Raw genomic sequence first — 21,662 nt, forward strand, 5'->3', positions numbered from 1 at the left:
ACCTGTATCTGTGACCTCAATCTAAATTGCCCCACAAGGGGGAGCAATTGGTCTACATTTACTTTATCAATCCCTTTTAGTATTTTATGCACCTCGATCAGATCTCGTCGTACGTTAACCCTTTCATCCCCGGAATCAATCTGGTGAACCTCCTCTGAACTGCCTCCACCCACCACATCCTTCCTCAAATAAAGAGACCAAAATGGGACACAATACTCCAGATGTGGTCTCACCAACACTCGATACAACTGCAACAATACTTCTCTACTTTTATCCTCCCGTCCTTCTGCAATAAATGCCAAAATTCCATTTGCTTTTTTAATTAAATGCTGTATCTGCATACCGACTTTCTGCGATTCAGGTACAAAGACACCCAGATCTCTCCGCCCAGGCGCATCTTGAATCTGCTTGCCATTTAGATAATTTACTGTTCTATTTTTTCGGCCAAAATAGATAACCTCACACTTATCTACATTAAACTCTGTCTGCCAAATTTTGGTCCGATCTCCTAGCCTTTCTATACCCATCTGTAAATTCTTCATCTCTTCTCCACTGCCTGCTTTCCCAACTATTTTTGCAACATCCGCAAATGTCGCTATGTTACATTCTCCTTGCAGATCATTTATATATATTTCCCCAAAGGACATTACTGAACCAATTGGGTTTTCATGATAATCTGTCAGCTTCATACCCACTTGTGCTGATAACTTGACTTTTTAGTTCCCTATTTTTTTTAACCAAAAACTGAATCCGGATTCTCAATCTTAGATGTGGGATTTGAACACATTCTCTAGGTTATTAAGCCGAGTCTCTGGTTTGTTACTACAGTGGGATATTGATTGCATAAGTATTGGAGTGACAAGATACTTAAACTGGATGGAGAGATACTTGAAAAATAAAACCAACCAGCATCCGTGAATAGTGAAGATAGATAATATCGAATCATATTTTGATAATATTCATGCAGAAAACTAATGGGCAGGCAAGATAGTGAATCGAGGCATGAAATCCAATGGTTCAGCTATAAGTGAAGAAAGCACTTTCAGATGGCCTTGGGTAAGAATAAAGGTAACAAAGTGGTTATATGTTTATCAAAAAACCTGCAATTAAAACATTGCAATGTGCAGAGTTTGGAAGATAAGGTAGGGAACTGGAAGCAATGATCCTGCAGGAAGACCTATTTGGAATAGCATCACCAGAAACCTCCCTACAAACTGGACAAGAATGGAAAGTGTGCATATTTGAGATGCAATATGTTCTTACGACTGAAGTGAATAACTGCAAAACATCCCCACGTTATATTCAATCCTCTCCCCCTTGCCTTCTTTAGATATCCTGTCTATATCTCGTTGCAGCCTCTCTGTGTCCTCCTCGCAGCTTGTATCCCCACCTAGCTTTGTATCCCAACAAACTTGTGTACATTACTTTCCATCTCTTTTGTCTTATTAATATAGGTTGTGAATAGTTGAGGCTCCAACACTGATTCCTGTTGCACTCCACTGGTCACAGCCTGCCAACTTGAGAATGCCTCGTTTATTCCTATTCAAAGATTCCTGTCAGTTAAGCAATCCTCTCTTCATGCTATTTCCCCCAACTCCATGAACTCTTCTCATGCGTGTTAACTTTTTGGGTGGCACCTTATTGCACTCTTTTTGTCTTAAATGTCCTTTACAGGCTTCGCACCTCCCTATCCCACAATGTTATGTAGCCCAGCAGCCTCTTGAGATCTCCCGGCCCCACCAATTCTGACCTGTCACTCATCGCTGACTCTGTTTTTGGGCTGCACCATTGGCAGTCATGCCTTCAGCTGCCGCTGCCCTATGCTGTGGAACTGCCACATTGAACTTCTCCAATCCCGCTGTTCCTGTAAGTTGCTTCCTGTAGCCTCCCTCTGACCAAGCGACTGGTCACCTGCTGCAATATCCCCTTTGTGGCTCGATGTGGGTAAATGGAGTTAAGGAGCGGAGCAGCCACGATCTAACTGGATGGTGGGACAGGCTTTTGAGGGGCTGAATGCTCCCTTGTTTCTAATCATGAAGAAGAGAGTGGTGTACTTTTCAGAACTTGGGAAACAAATTTCTTGTGTCAAGACTGAAAAGGCACATTGTGCTACTCGGAAATGTTTCTTGTGCGTGTATTCCTTTTGCTTTAACTGTTGCCCTGTGAATGTTGTCTCACTGTAAAATGATCTCTCTTCTGCAGCTCGCGTCCAGAACACTGCCTGTTGTACAATCAGATGAGAGGCTCCAGCCACTGCTAAACAACCTCAGGTAACAACTCCTAAACGCAGGTCATAAACCAAACTTAATCCTGCACTGATGAGGGAGGATCTTATCACTGGGATTTGCTACATGCAAGGCCGAGGCCTAAACACCGAAGTGAATGCATTGACTGCGAGGTTGAATTAGTTTTCATAGTATCCCTACAGTGCAGAAGGAAGCCATTTGGCCCACTGAGTCTGCACTATGAAAGAGCACCCTACCCACACCCACTCTCCCGCCCTATCTCTTTAATCCCACCTAACGTTTGGCCGCTAAGGGACAATTTAACATGGCCAATCCGGGGGAAACCCGCGCAGACCCAGGAAGAATGTGCAAACTCCACGCAGGCAGCCACCCAAGGTTGAAATCGAACCCGGGTTCCTGCCGCTGTGAGGCAGCAGTGCTAACCGCTGTGCCACCCTGCCGGCCTTCAGTGTATGTTTTCATGAATGGAAGCGTAATATTTATCCGATGTTTCGACAACAGTGGGATTGAAAGAACATGCTTTGTTCAACAGCCAAGCTCGCCCTTCCGTTTGAAACGGCCAAAGTTTTGTTATTGCAGTTTGATATTATTCGTGTAAGAAATGAATATTACATGAGTGAAAAATTTTAATCTGTGAAAGAAATATTGCTTTGCTTCCCTGATCACTTCAATGAGATCTGCAGTTGTCAGAAGGAGCAGAAAGCAGTGCTAGCAATTCTTATTGTATTACTAAGTTCACTCATGTTTAAATTTAGTATTTCAAGCTGCAGCTTTAGGGGTTCTTGGGATAAGCTGATAGGTTCCATGGTTGTGAATAGTGATTCGGGGTACCCTTGGTTTGATGTGACCCGCAGTTGCAAATTCAGGGGCATGTTTATCAAAAAATGGGAAATTACAAAGATCCATTTTGATTTCAGTTGGGGATTTTATTGAACCTAAGTTGCACAGTATAGCCTTCGCTGCTTTCTCCATCAGCAGCTATCTCCTTAAACCTTCCACCCTCACCTCTTAACAGCTCGTTGGGGGAGATCATAGATACCTTTGTCACTTAAGATTGAAACGATCGGTTCAACTGCTTCTGCTGCATCCTCCCCCACCCTTGCCATGGACTCACTTCTTTGTCCTGTTTCTCTCCGATCACCCCACATGAGCTGTCCAAATTCATCTAGTTTGTGAGACACGACTCCTGCTCTCTCTTCTAAATAACCCGCTGAGCACATATGTCCCTCTCGCTTTCAAACCCGATCCCTCTCGCTTTCAAATCTGCCGGTGTCACCCAACGTCTCAAATAAATTGTTCTCCTTCTAAACTGCAGCCGCTCGTCAACTTATAATAATAGTCTTCATTGTCACAAGTCGGCTTTTATTAACCCTGCAATGAAGTTACTGTGAAACGCCCCGAGTCGTCACATTCTGCCGCCTGTCCGGGTCACAGAGGGAGAATTCAGAATGTCCAATTCACCTAACAGCACGTCTTTCGGGACTTGTGGGAGGAAACCGGAGCACCCGGAGGAAACCCACGCAGACACGGGGAGAACGTGCAGACTCCACGCAGACAGTGACCCAAGCCGGGAATCAAACCTGGGACCCCGGTGCTGTGAAGCAACAGTGCTAACCACTGTGCTACCATGCCTTGCCTTTCCATTCCACGGTATTTCAACGTTATCTCCCAAATCCACGCCCATCTTTTCCATAACTCCGTGTGTACACGATCTCTGCACTCGGGTTTCCCCCCCTGTCACACTGTTGAAATGACCCGAATCAAAGGCATGAATGGCAGCCTACCCGACCGTAATGCAGCCTCGTTTCATGACCCGACTGCAGCTTTTGACATGGTTCACCAATGACGCCCTCTTCCAACCTTCCCAAAATTCCCTGTTTCTCATCTACATAAAGCCCTTCTGTGTCACCTGCCGAACCCCACCGCTGACCTCCGTACCCCTCTGCCCCCCCCCCCCCCCCCCCCCCAATGCTCGTCCATGTTTCTGTTACCTTATCAATTGATCATTCCAATGTTCCACCAGTGTGTTTTCACATCTGGAGGACACTGTCTCTGGTATATGATGATCACTCTTGACTGCTTTAACAGGCTGAGCTGGGCAATAGTCTTGTATTGATTCAGCAAATCTTTCAGTTGCATTTCCCACTGCATCAGATGACAAACATGGTGCTTTCACAGAACGTTGAAGCCCCTGAACAGAGATCTCGTATTTCAGAAACCTTAAAAAAAAAATTTGTTTCCATAGTAACTTCTCATATTCTAGTGCCTGACTTTTGGCGTTGGGGGGGGGGGGGGGGGGGGGGGGGTGTGTGTGTGTGTGTGTCTGTGTGTGTGGAGAAGATCTGTAACATTTGTCAATCACCAACAGCCCAAATGCCTAAGGAAGTGGCAAAAAGTGGCTGTTACTGCAAAGGGGTCACGCCTTTTATCAGCGTTTCAGTGCCGTTTTTCCAGATATGCTGGACAACAGTATGAGGTGGATACATGTTGAGGTAAAGCGTTGACTTTTCGCACAGCGAAACTCATGGCTCATGTTTGCATTTTGTATGCTGCAATATTATTTCATCTATGGCCTGCCCATGGAATGTAGTCTTGAGGCGTTAGACTGCCAGAGCATGCAGTCGGTTTGCATAGGCATTTATATTTTGCTCGGGACCTCGCGTGTGGGGGTGAGCAACGTTCATCAAATGCTAAGCACAAAAACCGGCCGTTCTGGCAAACTGGGTTTGCAAGCCAGGGGTTCTCTTCCACACACATGCCACTCCCTACTTATTACCCTGCCAGCATATCCTCTATTCCTTCCTCCCCCACCTGCTTCTCGTGTTTCCCCCACACATGTAATCCACCTCTTGATCCGCATCCTCATAAATCTGGCAACGGTGGTCTCTCCTGAGAAACCTGTCGGATTACTGGTGGTTGGATTTAGTAGTGACTGTCTTATCATTTAACCCCTGGTTTTGGTCTCCAACATAATTGGAAAGATTCCTGTGCATCTACCCGACTAAGCCCCTTCACAATCTTAAATTTAGCTGCTTAATATAGTCTTTCGCGGCATTTGTGCTTCAACTTCTACTATTAGCTATTTGTATCCAAATGCCAAAAGAAATTATTCCCTGCTTCAAATATTATTGGTTTAATTTTCACTTTGAGAGTTCGTCATGCCACATTCGTTTTAGGTGAAAAAATGCACAGACTTCTTCATTTTGCATTACCGTCACTTTTTCTTATTTTAGGCATTTTAGTATGTCTGGCTCTTGATGATTGCGCTTACACTTAACCAATTAGTCTTTGTTTGTGTGATAGATGTAGGTCGCAGTCGTGTTAGTATAGATGCTGTCAATAATTTGATAGAAGACGGAGAAGTGGTATTCCCAAGGAAATACTTGGAAACATATCTGTCTACCTAAAAGGGATCCTCAGGAAATCAATGCATCAAGACCCGAAAGCGAGGGAGCAATGCAAATGTTTCTGTTTTGAAATGACCAGGCTGGCAAAAACCCAAAATATTCTCTCCCTGAATCAGAACTTCAGGTTCGTCCTGATGGACAAGGAAGAAAGACTTGCATTGACATAACTTCCTTTCAAATTTAATTTAATAATCGCTTATTGTCACATGTAGGCTTCAATGAAGTTACTGTGAAAAGCCCCTAGTCGCCACATTCCAGCGCCTGTTCGGAGAGGCCGGTATGGGAATTGAACCCACGCTGCTGCCTTGTTCTGCATTACAAGCCAGCTGTTTAGCCCACTGTGCTAAACAAGCCCCAATGCCAGGGCATCCCCAAGTGTTTTACAACCAATGAAGGACGTTATTGAAAAGCAGTCATTGTTGTTGGGTAGAAAACACAACCGACTTGCTCAAAGTAATGTGGTTATGACGAGATAGTCTTTTTAATGATGTTGGCAGGATGCTGGGGGAGGATTTACCTCCTCCTTTTGCTGTAATGTCATGGGGATCTTTACCTCCACCTGAAAGGGGCCCCTGATTTAATGTTTCCTTTAACTCACTTCCTCAGTGCTCCAGTTAGATATTAAGGTTGAAAGGTATTGGCAGGAACTGTAGCAAATCAATAAATTGAACCTGAGATCGGAGGAGGCAGTGGCATAGTGGTATTGTCACTGAACTAGTAATCCAGAGACTCAGAGCAAGCTCTGGGGACCCGGGTTCAAATCCCACAGCAGATGCTGAAATTGGAATTCAATGAACAAAAACAAAACCGGAGCAGCATATGTTACTTTAAGGGCGGCACCGTGGCACAGTGGTTAGCACTGCTGCCTACGGCGCTGGGGATCTGGGTTCGATCCTGGTCACTGTCTGTGAAGTTTGCACATTCTCCCTGTGCCTGCGTGGGTTTCACCCCCACAACCCAAAGATGTGGAGGTTGGGCGGATTGGCCATGCTAAATTGCCCCTTAATTGGAAAAAAATAATTGGGTACTCTAAATTTGTTTCTTTTTAAAAAGAACCTGAGATCAACATTCTCTTTCAGCTTAGTAAGCAAACTGTAGCCAACACCGCCTTCCCATTGTGCATATGCACATCCCTCTCAGATGACGGTTCATCAGCCAGCAGGAATTATTATGGAGTAGTCGAGAAGATGTAGAATTTTAAAGAGATATATTAAGTGGCACAGTGGTTAGCACTGCTGTCTCACAGCACCCGGGACCCGCGTTCAATTTCAGCCTTGGGTGACTGTCTGTGTGACTGGCCGGTTTCCCCTCTCACCCCAAAGCTGTGCAGGTTAGGTGGATTGTCCATGATAAATTTGCCCCGACTGTCAAAAGATGATCAGGTTAGGTGAAGCTACAGGCATAGGACGGGGTAGTGTATTCTTTCATCACAGTGGGCCGAATGGCCTCCTTCTGCACTGTGGTTCTAAGCTTAAGGTGGGTTTTAAGGAGCAACTTAAAGGAGGAAAGGGAGGTTCAAGGAGAGAATTGTAGAGTCCCAGCAGCTGAGGTCATGACTGGATATGTAAGAGCTTTAAAATTGGGGATGCTTAAAAGGCCAGAATAAGAGCAGATCAGATATGTGAGGGGTTTGAGGCTGGTGGAGAGACAGAGAGGTATTGAAAACAAGGATGATATTTATAAAATTGTGGCATCTGTTGACTGGCTGTGAATCAGGGCAAAAGCTTCCTTTTGAACCATTCTTACACTGCCTCTTTTGGTGGGCTTGAGAAACACTATTCCAGCACGCAGAGTAATTTAGGAGCAGCTTATATTCACGTCCGACTGTGGACTGCAAAAAGGCTGCTATCTTCTTTTCCCACCAACACAGTTTTAAACACAGATTTCCAGGTATGGGTTTTATTCCGAGCCATAAACTGCATGTGACCGATCCCCCACCCCACCATGCACAGTTCACCAGGTCAAAGGTGCCGTAGCTTGACAGAAGAGGGGAGCAGCCATACATACATAGATACATAGAAGATAGGAGCAGGAGGAGGCCTTTTGGCCCTTCAAGCCTGCTCCACCATTCATCACGATCATGGCTGATCATCCAATTCAATAGCCTAATCCTGCTTTCTCCCCCTAGCCTTTGATCCCATTCAACTACTTCCTGTGGTAATGAGTTCCACAGGCTCACCATTCTTTGTGTGAAGAAGTGTCTCCTTATCTCTGTCCAAAATAGTTTACCCTGAATCCTCAGGCTGTGACCCCTGTTTCTGGACACACCCATCATTGGTAACATCTTCGCTGCATCTACCCCGTCTAGTCCTGTTAGAATTTTATAAGTCTCTATGAGATTCCTCCTCATTCTTCTGAACTCCAGCGAGAACAATCCCAACCTAGTCAATCTCTCCTCATATGACAGTCCCGCCATCCCTGGAATCAGCCTAGTAAACCTTCGCTGCACTCCCTCGAGAGCAAGAACATCCTTCCTCAGAGAAGGAGACCAAAACTGCACACAATACTCCAACTGTGGCCTCACCAAGGCCCGGGATAATTGCAGCAACACATCCCTGCTTCTATTCTCGAAACCTGTTGCAATTAAGGCCAACATACCATTAGCCTTCTTTACCGCCTGCTGCACCTGCATACTTACCTTCAGCGACTGGTGCACAAGGACACCCAGGTCCCATTGAACACTCCCTTTTCCCAATTTACAACCAGTCAGGTAGTAATCTGCCTTCCTGTTTTTGCTTCCAAAGTGAATAACCTTACACTTATCCAAATTATACTGAATCTGCCATTGATTTGCCCACTCTCCCGACCTGTCCAGATCTTGCTGTAGGATCCCTGCATCCTCATCACAGTTCACCCTCCCACCTAACTTGGTATCATCTGCAAACTTTGAGATGTTACATTTTGTTCCCTCATCCAAATCATTAATATATATTGTGAATAGCTGGGGTCCCAGCACCGATCCCTGTGGCACCCCACTAGTTACTGCCTGCCATATTGAAAAGGACCCGTTATTTCCTATTCTTTGTTTCCTCTCTGCCAACCAGTTTTCTATCCACCTCAATACATTTCCCCCAATCCCATGTGCTTTAATTTTGCACAATAATCTCTTATGCGGGACTTTGTCAAACGCCTTCTTGCCAAATATACCACATTGACTGCCCCCCCTCCCGTCATCTGCACTGCTTACCTCTTCAAAGAATTCCAACAGATTTGTCAAGCATGATTTTCCCTTCATAAATCCCTGCTGACTCTGACTGATCCTGTGACTGCTTTTCAAATGTTCCGCTGTACAGTCTTTGATGATGGATTCAAGAATTTTCCCCACTATCGATGTTAGGCTTGCTGGTCTATAATTCCCTGCTTTCTCTCTACCTCCCTTTTTGAATATTGGAGTGACGTGAGCTACCCTCCATTCTGTAGGGACAGTTCCAGAGTCTATAGAATCCTGGAAGATGACCACCAATGCATCCACTGTTTCCAGAGCCACCTCCTTAAGCATTCTGGGGTGCAGATTCTCAGGCCCTGGGGATTTATCTGCCTTCAATCCCATAAGTTTCCCCAGCATCATTTCTCTACTAATGTTGATCTCCCTCAGTTCTTCCCTCTCACTAAACCTTTTATCTCCAACATTTCTGGTATCTGACTTGTGTCCTCTTTTGTGAAGACAGAACCAAAGTATGTATTCAATTGCTCAGCCATTTCTTTGTCCCTTATGCATTCCCCAATTTATGTTTGTAGGGGGCTTACATTTCTCTTTACCAATCTCTTTCTCTTCACATATCTACAGAAACTCTTAGTGTCAGTCTTTATGTTCCCTCCAAGCTTCCTTTCGTACTGTACTTTCCCCTTCTTAATCAATTCCTTCATCCTTTGCTGAATTCTAAACTGCTCCCAATCCTCAGACCTATTATTTTTCTTGGCCAATCTGTATGCTTCTTCCTTGGATCGGATACTATTTCTAATTTCCTTTATAAGCCATGGATTGGCCCTCTTACCCCCTTTGCTTTTGTGCCAGACAGGAATGAACAGATGCTGTAGTTCCCCCATGCGTTCCTTGAATGTTTGCCATTGCCGATCTACTGTCATGCCTTTAAGTAACTCTCCCCAATCTATCAAGGCCAACTCACGCCTCATCATAGTATCCTTTATTAAGATTCAGCACCCTAGTCTCCGAATCAACTACTTCACTCCCCATCTTGATAAAAAATTCCACCCATGTTATGGTCGCTCATCCCCAAAGGGTCTCGCACAGCTAGATTGGTAATGATTCCCTTCTCATTACACAGTATCCAGTCTAAGATGGTCCGCTCTCTAGTTGATTCCTCCACATATTGGTCAAGAATTCCTCTACGGCATTGTGGCTAATTTGATTTGCCGAAACTATGTGAAGATTAAAATCACGCGTGATCACCCATGTTCCCTTATTCCATGGATCTCCGATTTCCTGTTTAATGCCATTCCCAACATCACCACTGCAGTTTGGGGGGTCTAAATATGACACTCGCTAATGTTTTTTGCCCCTTGGTATTTCTTAACTCTACCCATACAGACTTCACATTGTCAGAGCTAATATCCTTTCTCATTACTGTGTTAATTTCCTCTTTAACCAGCAGTTCCACGCCACCACCTTTTCTTTTCTGCCTGTCCTTCATAAATACTGAAAACTCTGGGACATTCAGTTCTCATCCCTCGTCACCCTGCAGCCATGTCTCCGTAATCCCAATTGTATCATACCCATTTATATCTATCTGCGCGATTAGTTTATCCACTTTATTGCAAATGCTCCGTGCACTAAGGCACAGAGCCTTTAAGTTTGTCTTTTTCACAATGCTTGTCTTGCTCCCAATATTTTTCTCTTTTGCCGTTTGAATTTTACCCTTGCTTTCTCCACCAATCACCTTTCATATTCATTTTTCTACCTTTTTGTTTTTGTCCTTGCTCCCTCTTTCTCTGACTCCTTGCATGGGTCGTCACGCCCCCCCCCCCCCCCCCCCCCCCCCCCCCCTCCTCCTCCTCCCCCGGGCATATTAGTTTAAACTCTCCCCAACTGCTCTACCAAATAGGACATCAGATCCAGTCCTGCCCAGGTGTAACCCGTCCAGTTTGTACAGGTTCCACCTCCCTCAGAACCGGTCCCAATGCCCCAGGAATCTGAAACCCTTCCCCTGACACCATCCCTTCAGCCACGTATTCATCAGATATATCCTGTCATTTCTACTCTGACTAGCACGTGGCACTGGTAGTAATCCTGAGATCACTACCTTATGAGGTCTGATTTCTTAACTTCCTTCCTAGCTCCCTGTATTCTTTTAGGACCTCATCCCTTTTTTTTAAACCTATGTTGTTTGTAGCGATGTGTACCACGACCATTGGTTGTTTCCCCTCTCCCTCCAGAATGTCCTGCACCCACTCCGAGACATCCTTGACCCGAGTACCAGGGAGGCAACACACTATCCTGGAGTCTTGTCTGCGGCCAAAGAAACGCCTATCTATTCACCTTACACGTGAGTCCCCTATAACTATTACACTGGCACCCTCCCCAACACCCCTCTCCAGCAGAACCAACCGTGGTGCTACGAGTGTGGCTGTTGCTGTTTTCCCTTGAGAGGCCATTTCCCTCAACAGTATGCAAAACGGCATAGCTGTTCTGAAGGTGAATGGCCACAAGAGATTTCTGCACTACCAACCTAGCTCTGTTGCTCTGTCTGGTGGTCACCCATTCCCTTCCCGTCTGCGGAGTCTGAGCCTGCGGTGTGACCACCTCTCTATACGTGCTATCCACGATGCTCCCCGACTCGTGGATGCTCCACAATGTCTCCAGCCGCTTCCAGGAGCTGTAACTGGAGACACTTCCTGCACCCATGCTGACCCTGGGGACTGGAACAGTCCCCAGCCTGCCACATGGAGCAAGAGGAGCAAACCACGGCTTGGTGATGTCCTGCCGTGACTTATCCCTTTAAATTAAACTTTTGAAATTAAACTTTTAAAAGATTTTTTGTGTGAGATTACATCCAAAGTCTCCGATACTATTTATTTAGCTTTGTTTTTATCCCTCTTGATCTGAAATCAAATTAAAAATAGTAATTTAAATCAAATTAAAAATAGTTTGTGTTCATGATTGTGTTGAACGGTGGAGCAAGATCAACTGGCTGAAGGGTGGATGAGGGGTACACCTTGTCTTGGGGGGGGGGGGTCATGAGACATTTGGTGTGGGTGGATTGGCATGGACATGGCAATCTCATTGTTCATGTTCATGAGAGGCCGTAGGGGATAAATGGAGGGGCATACCTTCGCATGATGGGATATTTGGAGTTGGCGCCCTTATTGGCATGGTGCCATTTAGGGCTGTAGGTGGGGGACATACCCTGGCATGGAGGTATGAGGGTGACTTTGAACTTGCCTTTCAAAAGGTTTCCTTATGTAGACTATGGTTCACAATATCTCTGAGGCAGTCTGACTCTGTGAAAAGCTGGCCTGACCTGAAAATTGCAAAGGACTAGAACATGCCTGTTCCGGCAATAGAGCCGGGCAAGTCAGAATTTAAGTGTGTGGGCTCTCAACCGAAAGCAGTCGACACCCACAAAAGGCACTCCTGTTTGGTTGTCAGAGCCGATCAGATAATCATTATATTTCCAGAAACATTTCTTCATGACTCGGTACAAATTTCCTTCAGCATTCTGCTTTGATTAGACTCAGGAAGCGAGGAGACTTTTCTTGCGAGTTGTGTTGCGATGCATCTCGATTGTTCCTCATATTGTATTCCTTGTCATTTAAAGTGCCGGTACACTAATTGAACACGTTGTGCTTGTGTCACCAGAATTCTGTAGCAACTTTGATCGTTTTGAAAGGCTGGCAGAGAATTGTACAAATTATCCACAATCCAGTGTTGAAATAATAGCGATTGTTTAAATTTTAGCCTCTTTTTTTGGTGGACCGGTTTAAACTTGAAGCAATTATAGAGAGTTCAAATGGAATACATTTACCACTGCTCCCAGAGGGTGGGAACATGTTCTTTGCCACTGGAGAATCAACCTCTTAAAAGCCCTTGAAAATATTGCTGATTACGTTATTAGTGCCTTTTTGAAAGTAGTTGTAACAAGCTATGATGCTGTACAAAACACTTGCACAGATACCCGAGTAGGGCAGTGATTTACTCTCAACTCAAAAATGAATATTGTGATGGGCAAAATGTCATATCTTTGTACAAGCCGTGTCATTGTTGTGTGCGGAGTAACTGGTAAAACACCTGGGTTTATCCTATAAACATTTGTCTTTGAGGCTGTACTTAAGGTCTGGCCTTGGGTTATGCTGATATTGTCAATCTGGCTAAGGCATTTTCTTGATGATGTAGGTATATAGTCAGTTGAACAGTGTTTAACATGTCTTTCGGATACTATTTTTAACTGCTGATAAAGTGGGCATTAAATTGAGAACCTTTCCAAGACATCGTGATGGCATCGAAACTGCCCCAGCCATCAGTGCAATTGAGTTTATGCATAGTAGTTATGCTTCGGGTGTTCAAATTGATCGATTTCAACAATAGTTTTGAACTTGAGTATAATTTTACTCCAACCACATTACAGCACTGCCCATGGGACTAGAACATAGAAAAATACAGCACAGAACAGGCCCTTCGGCCCACGATGTTGTGCCGAACCTTTGTCCTACATTAATCATAGATTATCATCGAATTTACAGTGCAGAAGGCGGCAACTTTGCCCATCGAGTCTGCACCGGCTCTTGGAAAGAGCACCCTACCCAAGGTCAACACCTCCACCCTATCCCCATTACCCAGTAACCCCACCCAACACTAAGGGCAATTTTGGACACTAAGGGCAATTTATCATGGCCAATCCACCTAACCTGCACATCTTTGGACTGTGGGAGGAAACCCATGCACACAAGGGGAGGATGTGCAGACTCCGCACAGACAGTGACCCAAGTCGGAATCGAACCTGGGACCCTGGAGCTGTGAAGCAATTGTGCTAACCACAATGCTACGGTGCTGCCCTTAACAGATTAATCTACTCTCCATTATTCTACTGTAATTCATGTACCTATCCAATAGCCACTTGAAGGTCCCTAATGTTTCCGACTCAACTACATCCACAGGCAGTGCATTCCATGCCCCAACTACTCTCTGGGTAAAGAACCTACCTCTGACATCCCTCCTATATCTTCCACCATTCACCTTAAATTTAAGTCCCCTTGTAATGGTTTGTTCCACCCGGGGAAAAAGTCTCTGACTGTCTACTCTATCTATTCTCCTGATCGTCTTATAAACTTCTATTAAGTCGCCCCTCATCCTTCTCCGTTCTAATGGGAAAGTTGTAGGTAATCTACAAGTTTGAGGATCACTGACATTTTTGCAAGAGAATGTCTCTTTAGAATTGGCAGAAATCATAATTGTCTCAGCATTTGTTTGTTATTTTGAATTCGTCAAAGGGAATTTAAAATCACCAGGGAGGAAATTCCTGGTGAGGAAGGTAGAATTTGAAGGATTTTGTGATTGTCTTTGATCACTGTAATCTGAGTGGACTGCTGTACCAATTTGTAAGATCTGTCACCATTGTATCTGTCATTTAATGTGTAATTTATAAAGAACAAAGACCAATACAGCACAGGAACAGGCCCTTTGGTCCTCCAAGCCTGTACCCATCATGATACCACCCTTGGCCAAAACCCGCAGCACAGTCCAAAGATGTGCAGGTTAGGTGGATTGGCCATGCTAAATTGCCCTTAATGTCCAAAAAAGGTTAGGTGGGGTTACTGGGTTACCGGAACAGGTGGATGTGTGGGCTGAGGTAGGGTGCTCTTTCCAAGGGCCGGTGCACGCTCGATGGGCCGAATTGCCTCATTCTGCATTGTAAATTCTATGATTCCTAGTGCCAGACCCTTCTAAAGAACAAAAATATAGTTTTTATTTGACCACCATTTGCTTGTTAATTCTGGAAGTTAGAGTACAGGATAGATAGTACCTAGATAGTTTTTGCTTTGTTGACTCTTACCTTGTAAATTATTTTTCTGTTTTCATAGAATTTTCATAGAATTTACAGTGCAGAAGGAGGCCATTTGGCCCATCGAGTCTGCACCTGCTCCTGGAAAGAGCACCCTACCCAAGGTTAACACCACCCTATTCCCATAACCCAGTAACCCCACCCAACACTAAGGGCAATCTTGGACACTAAGGGCAATTTATCATGGCCAATCCACCTAACCTGCACATCTTTGGACTGTGGGAGGAAACCGGAGCACCCGGAGGAAACCCACGCACACGCGGGGAGGATGTGCAGACTCCGCACAGACAGTGACCCAAGCCAGAATCGAACCTGGGACCCTGGAGCTGTGAAGCGATTGTGCTATCCACAATGCTACCGTGCTGCCGTTTTAAACCATGAAATCTCGTGGCTACCTTGTTTCAGTAATTAACTAGCATTTCGTAATTCTGTTTTCTTTAAAAATAAGTTAATGGTCTCTGCCAAGATCGTAAACACTAACGAGTCAGAAGGTTGCAAGTTCAAGTCCCACTGCACAGATTTGCACAAAATCAAAGCAGACATTCCAGTCAGTATTGAAGGAGTGTTCCACTGTCGTGCGTGCCATGGTTTTGTTTGAGACATTAAACAAACCTCCATGTCTGCTGTCCCTCGAGCGGTTATGAAAGATCTCACCATTGGTTTGAAGCAGCGTGGAAGAGTTCTGCCTCGTACACTGACCAATATTCATTCCTCAGTCAACATCACACAAACAAAATTGCTGGTCATTACCATATTTCTGCTGGTGGGAGCTTTTTGTGTGCCAATTAGAAGCTGTGAAATTCTACATTACAGCACTGCCGGCCTTTATTTAAGGGTTTATTTGACGCAAACCTGATGTTGTGAAATGTACAGTATATAAATGCAGATCTTTTTCTGTGTTCTGCCAATTTGATGTAACCAGCAAATGTCTGCCATTGCTTCTCTGCCCGTGTCCAAATCGTTTAGATAAATGAAAATTAAAAGAAGTCCAGGAACAGATACCTGGGGAACAGCGCTACTTTTTAACCTCATGTTGTATAGATCATAGAATTTACAGTGCAGAAGGAGGCCATTCGGTTCATCAAGTCTGCACCAGCCCTTGGAAAGAGCACCCTACCCAAGCCCACACTTCCACCCTATCCCCGCAACCCCACCTACCCTTTTTTGGACAGGCAGGGACATTTAGCATGGCCAATCCACCTAACCTGCACATCTTTGGACTGTGGGAGGAAACCCTCGCAGACATGGGGAGAACGTGCAGGGTCCACACAGTCAGTGACCCAAGCCAGGAATTGAACCTGGGACCCTGGCGCTGTGAAGCAGCAGTGCTAACCACTGCACCGCAAGTGAAACATGCCTGCAGAACCTGCTCAACTCAGTCTGGATGATGTAAATACACAACTATTAGTGTCAAGTCGCCAAAACGGCTGCAACAACTCAATCTCTTTGTGTTATCTCAGCTTCTGTATCTAGCCTCTTCTTGAGTCGTCACCTTGCCTGATCTGCACCAGTGGGCTCAACAACTACTTCTGCACAGTGTGGACCCATGATTCCTTTTATATCTTTCAACAAGATTTACTTTTGATTTCCCAACCTCCGCTTGCCCTTGATTTCCTTAAGAGGCATGGAAGTTCAATTCCATTTCTGTGTTTACCTCCTCTGCTTCAGGAATGCTTTGTGGACATTCCTAAAATGTTCTCCTTGGAGTCTCCTTCTGGGACTGAGTTCAGAGGAGAGCAGTTGCTTCAGGAATCGGGTGTCCGGGTCAGAGCTGGCTTTCAGTGATTAGCACCTTGGTGCTGAGCTTGTTGGCTCGGCAGGAGATGCTAAAGTTGGACCGCCTATCCTGCCACCAGATTTGGAGGACCTTGTGAAGACACAGCTGGTGGTACTTCTCCAGTGCTGTTGTGGTGTCTGCGAGTAGGTAAGGCACAGTGGTTAGCACTATTGCTTCACGGTCCCAGGTTCGATTCCCGGCTTGGGTCACTGTCTGTGAGGTGCCTGCACGTTCTCCCCGTGTCTGTGTGGTTTTCCTCCGGGTGCGCCGGTTTTCTCTCTCAAGTCCCGAAAGACATGCTGTTGGGTAATTTGGACATTCTGAATTCTCCCTCTGTGTACCTGAACAGGCGCCGGAATGTGGCGACTGGGGGCTTTTCACAGTAACTTCATTGCAGTGTTAATGTAAGCCTACTTGTGACAATAAAGATTATCATTATAGATTGTCCAAGTCTCTGAAGCCTGACTGATGTAACCGGTTTTAAGTAAATGTGGAAGCAGAAAAAGGAGAGGATGTAAAGGGAAGGTCTGTCATCAGCTGGAAAACATAGGGGATGGAGTGACAAAAGGAATGATGGTGCAAAACAAAAGGCGATGGTAATGAAACAAATATAGAAATAGAAGATTGTTCCAGAGGAGGTGTAAATGGCAGTAGCAGGATCTTTGCCAGCAGCTGCTGTCCAAAAGAATGGCGACCATGGTTATAATTTCAAATTATTAATCTCTGTATTGAATCCAGAAAGCTGTAAAATGCCAAATTGAAAGACGAGGTACTGCTCCTCGAACTTCCATTGAGTTTCATGGGAACAGTGTAAGCGAGGAGGAACAGAGCAGTGCACATGGGAGCGGAGGATTAAAACTGCAAGTGTCCGGGAGCTCGGGATCACACTTATTGTCTGAATGGCCAGTTCTGCAAAGCTTTCACCCAGCCTGCACTTAGTCTCCCCAGTGTCGAGGAGACAGAATTATGAGTAACATCTACAGGAAATGAAGTTGAAAGAAATGGGTGTAAATTACTGTTTGTTTCCGATTTTTTAACATGCACAGTATTTTGCATTTCCTTCAGATGCTTTCAGAGACATGATTTTTTTTGTGTGTGTGTGTGTGTTTGACAAAATTTAGACTGAGGGGAGAAAAGAGATGTTTAAATGGTATGTTTGTATTTAGAAAGTGTTGCCTTAGTTTAATCTGAAATCTTGGTGAATGGTTCAGTACTTTCAGCTAACTGGGACTTATTTCAAATTGACTGGGACATGTAATTAAGGGATATTTGTCTCTACTGTATCTGACTGTTGAGACTTTGCAATGCCTTGCAGTCAATAGTGTCTGCGAGTGTGTACCTATTGCATCAGATTCAGATGAACATACCTGATTAAGAGACTCTGTTTTAGGTAGCAATCTGAGCTGATCATACTGTATTCCTTTCATGACAAGAGCAAGAAGCAACTGAGTGTGAAAAGCTCAGCGTGAGGGCAACATTTTGCTCTTCAAAGGCTATTCTTTTTGCCTTGTACCAAAGAATCTGAGAAATTGCAAGCTCTTGAGTAAATTACATTGCAGCAACGCTAGGCAAAAAAGCAACCAGGGTGTTCATTATTTCCAGCAGCAGATGCTAAGGTCAAGAAATTGTTGCCTTCTGTTGTTCATGCTCACTTTGGAAGCAATTTTATTAGTTCGTCCATATGGTTGTCTGGGCAGCTAATAGGAATCAAAACCAGACGTCCAAACCTTTGATGGTAACATTGTCCGTAAAAATAATGAGAAGAAATGCATGGGGGATAATCAGGGAATTGTCATGAAAGTGCGCTATCCTATCAAGCAGCCTGAGGAGCAAATTACCAGCGTGTGTCAAACTAACACCATCTGACAGCAAGGGGACTGTTGCGAGTGAAGTTGGATCTGTTTAATTAACTTCTCATGATGGTTTGACTGAAAAGGAAATGATGCACGGTGCATACGAAACTTTAAAATACACTGGCCGAGGTAGTGTTTTATGTCATGGTAGCACAGTGGTTAGCACTATTGCTTCACAGCGCCAGTGTTTCAGGTTCGATTCCCGGCTTGGGTCACTGTCTGTGCGGAGTCTGCATGTTCTCCCTGTGTCTGCGTGGGTTTCCTCCGGGTGCTCTGGTTTCCTCCCACAAGTCCCGAAAGCCATGCTTGTTCGGTGAATTGGACATTCTAAATTCTCCCTCCGTGTACCCGAGCAGGCGCCGGAATGTGGCGACTAGGGGATTTTCACAGTAAGTTCATTGCAGCGTTAATGTAAGCCTACTTGTGACACTAAAATTTTTTTATTATTACACATTAGGAAGTGCTGATGTAAATATATCATTGTGTGCAGTTCTGGAATCCACTTTTTTAAGGAGGGATGTGATAGCACTGGAAAGGCTGCAGAGGAGATTTACTAGGATGTTGCCTGGGCTGGAGAGATTCAGCTGTGAAGATAGATTGGATAGACTGGCATTGTTTTCCTTGGAACAGGTGAGACTGAGGGAGGACATGATTGAGATTAATAAAATTATAAGGGGCATATAAAGTAGACCGGAACAAGCTTTCTCCTTGGGAGCGAGATCAAAGACCGGGGGCATAGATTTCAGGTAAGGGACAACATTTGGGGCAGCAGGGTAGCATGGTGGTTAGCATAAATGCTTCACAGCTCCAGGGTCCCAGGTTCGATTCCCGGCTGGGTCACTGTCTGTGTGGAGTCTGCACGTCCTCCCCCTGTGTGCGTGGGTTTCCTCCGGGTGCTCCGGTTTCCTCCCACAGTCCAAAGATGTGCGGGTTAGGTGGATTGGCCATGCTAAATTGCCTGTAGTGTCCTAATAAAAGTAAGGTTAAGGGGGGGGTTGTTGGGTTGCGGGTATAGGGTGGATATGTGGGTTTGAGTAGGGTGATCATGGCTCGGCACAACATTGAGGGCCGAAGGGCCTGTTCTGTGCTGTACTGTTCTATGTTCTATAGCTTTAGAGGGAATGTGAGAGAAACATTTTTTACCCAGAGGGTGGTGGGAGTTTGGAACTCGCTGCCTGAAAGGGTGGTGGAGGCAGGGACCCTCATTTAAAATAAATATATATTTTTGTTCAAGGCATTTTCATATATACAGTCAGAAGAACAACTAAACAAACAACACCCACTCTCCCGCCCCTGCTCCCCTGAAGCCACATCCCGCCTTCCTCATTTTCACCCCCTCCTCCCCCGCTGACCTCTCAAACCTCCTTAAAGAAATCAATAAATGGCTTCCACCTCCATGTGAACCTCTCTGCCGACCCCCTCAAAGCAAACTTGACCTTCTCCAGCCCTAGGAATTCTGCCAGGTTGCTCACCCCGCTTTCAGTGCCTCCGAATCCCTCCACCCGAGCAAGACCCGTCTCTGGGCTATCAGGGAGGCAAAGGCCAAAACGTCGGCCTTACTCGCCCCCATAACTCCTGGATGGTCCGACACCCCGAATATCGCCACCTCTGGACACCTCCACACCCAGCACCTTGCGCATCATCTCCGAGAACCCCCTCAATCTTGGACACGCCCAGAACATGTGGACATGGCACCGCCTACAACTATCCTCTAACCCCTCAAAGAACTTACTCCCCCTCACCTCTGCGCCCTATGTACCACTTTGAATTGGGCGAGGCTTAGTCTTGCACATGATGAGGACGCGTTCACCCTACGCAAGGCCTCTGCCCATGTCCTGGCCCTCACTGTCCCTCTCAGCTCCTCCTCCCATTTGTACTTAATGTCCCCCACCAAGGCTCCCTCCCATTCCATCAACTCCTTGTAGACATCTGACACCTTCTCCTCCCCTATTTTGTCCCTCGCCAGCACCTTGTCCTGCAATCCCAAAGGCGGCAGCTCAGGAAATTATGGCACCTCTCCCCTTCCAAAGTCCCGAACCTGCAGGTACCTAAAGCCATTCACTCCCCGGCAACTCGCACTCCAGGTACTCCAACTTTGTAAATTTGCCTCTAAAAACAGATTGCCAAAGCGCTCAGTACCTCGTTCCAGCCATCCCCGAAACCTCTGGTTCAGTTCTGCCAGCGCAAACCTATGGTTATTGCAGATTGGTGCCCACATTGAGGCACCCTTCAACCCCAAATGCTGCCTCCACTGCCCCACATCTTTAGGGCCGACATCACCACTGGGCTCATGGCGTACCTGACGGGCGAGAACGGTAGAGGCACCAACAACAAAGCCCTTAAACATGTTCCCCTGCACGATGCCATTCATCCGCCCCCATGCCGACCACTCCCCATGACCCACTTCCTAACCATAGCAATATTCGCTGCCCAGTGGTAATTCATTATTCAAGCACCAGCTCCCGCCTTGCTCTTACTCCAAGGAAGCTCTCCTAACCTGCGGGGTCTCCTCCTCCCCACACACACATACACAGAGATCAGTGCATTGATTTTTCTTTTAATATAAATTTAGAGTACCCAATTATTTTTTTTTCCAATTAATGGCAATTTGGCAGCGTGGCCAATTCACCTACCTTGCACATCTTTGGGTTGTGGGGATGAAACCCACGCAGCCACAGGGAGAATGTGCAAACTCCACACAGAGAGTGACCCGGGTCTGGGATCGAACCCGGGTCCTGAGCGCCATAGGCAGCAGTGCTAACCACCGTGCTGCCCCCTGAATTCACCTTCTTAAAAAAACGACTTGGGGATGAGGATTGGAAGGTACTGAGACACGATAGAAAACTAGGCAGCTCCGTCATTTTTACTGTCTGCACCACCCCCCACTAACGATCGCGGAAGCTTCCCACCTCTTAAACGCCGCTTTCATCTGCTCCACCAACCGAGCCAGGTTCAACATGTGCAACTGTGCACAGTCCAGTGCCACCGGAATACCCAAGTGTCTAAAACTCCCTCGCAGCACTCAAAACGGCAACTCCACGAACCTCCTTTCCTGCTCTCTAGTCTCAATCGGGAGCACCTCGCTTTTCCCCATTCAACTTGTATCCTGAGAGCCGGCCAAACTCCCTGAGGATCCCCATAATACCTCCAATACTGCCCAAAGTGTCCAAAATATACAGCAACAGGTCGTCCACATATGGAGAGAATGGGGGCAATGCAGGCAGAGAAGACTCTGGGATTGGATGGGCTCCCGGTTGACTTCTATAAAAGGTTTGGGGCTGACCTGGGGCCACTACTGGTGAGGGCATATAACAAAGCTGATCAATGGCCCCCTCCCCCATCAACCTCTCCCAATATCTTTG

At 45.8% G+C, this 21,662-nt stretch overlaps 1 protein-coding gene across 1 annotated transcript in view; it reads left to right on the plus strand.

Annotated features, from left to right (window-relative positions):
• The window catches only part of prim2 (DNA primase subunit 2), a 238,432-nt gene that overhangs the window by 164,692 nt on the left and 52,078 nt on the right, over nt 1-21,662 (plus strand). Inside the window, exon 5 of the mRNA XM_038801067.1 lies at nt 2,203-2,270. Within this exon, the coding sequence (XP_038656995.1) occupies nt 2,203-2,270 (68 nt within the window). The remainder of the gene's footprint in view (nt 1-2,202; nt 2,271-21,662) is intronic.

The sequence above is a fragment of the Scyliorhinus canicula genome, chromosome 6 (assembly GCF_902713615.1).
Source record: "Scyliorhinus canicula chromosome 6, sScyCan1.1, whole genome shotgun sequence".
In the NCBI taxonomy this organism is placed as follows: Eukaryota; Metazoa; Chordata; class Chondrichthyes; order Carcharhiniformes; family Scyliorhinidae; genus Scyliorhinus; species Scyliorhinus canicula.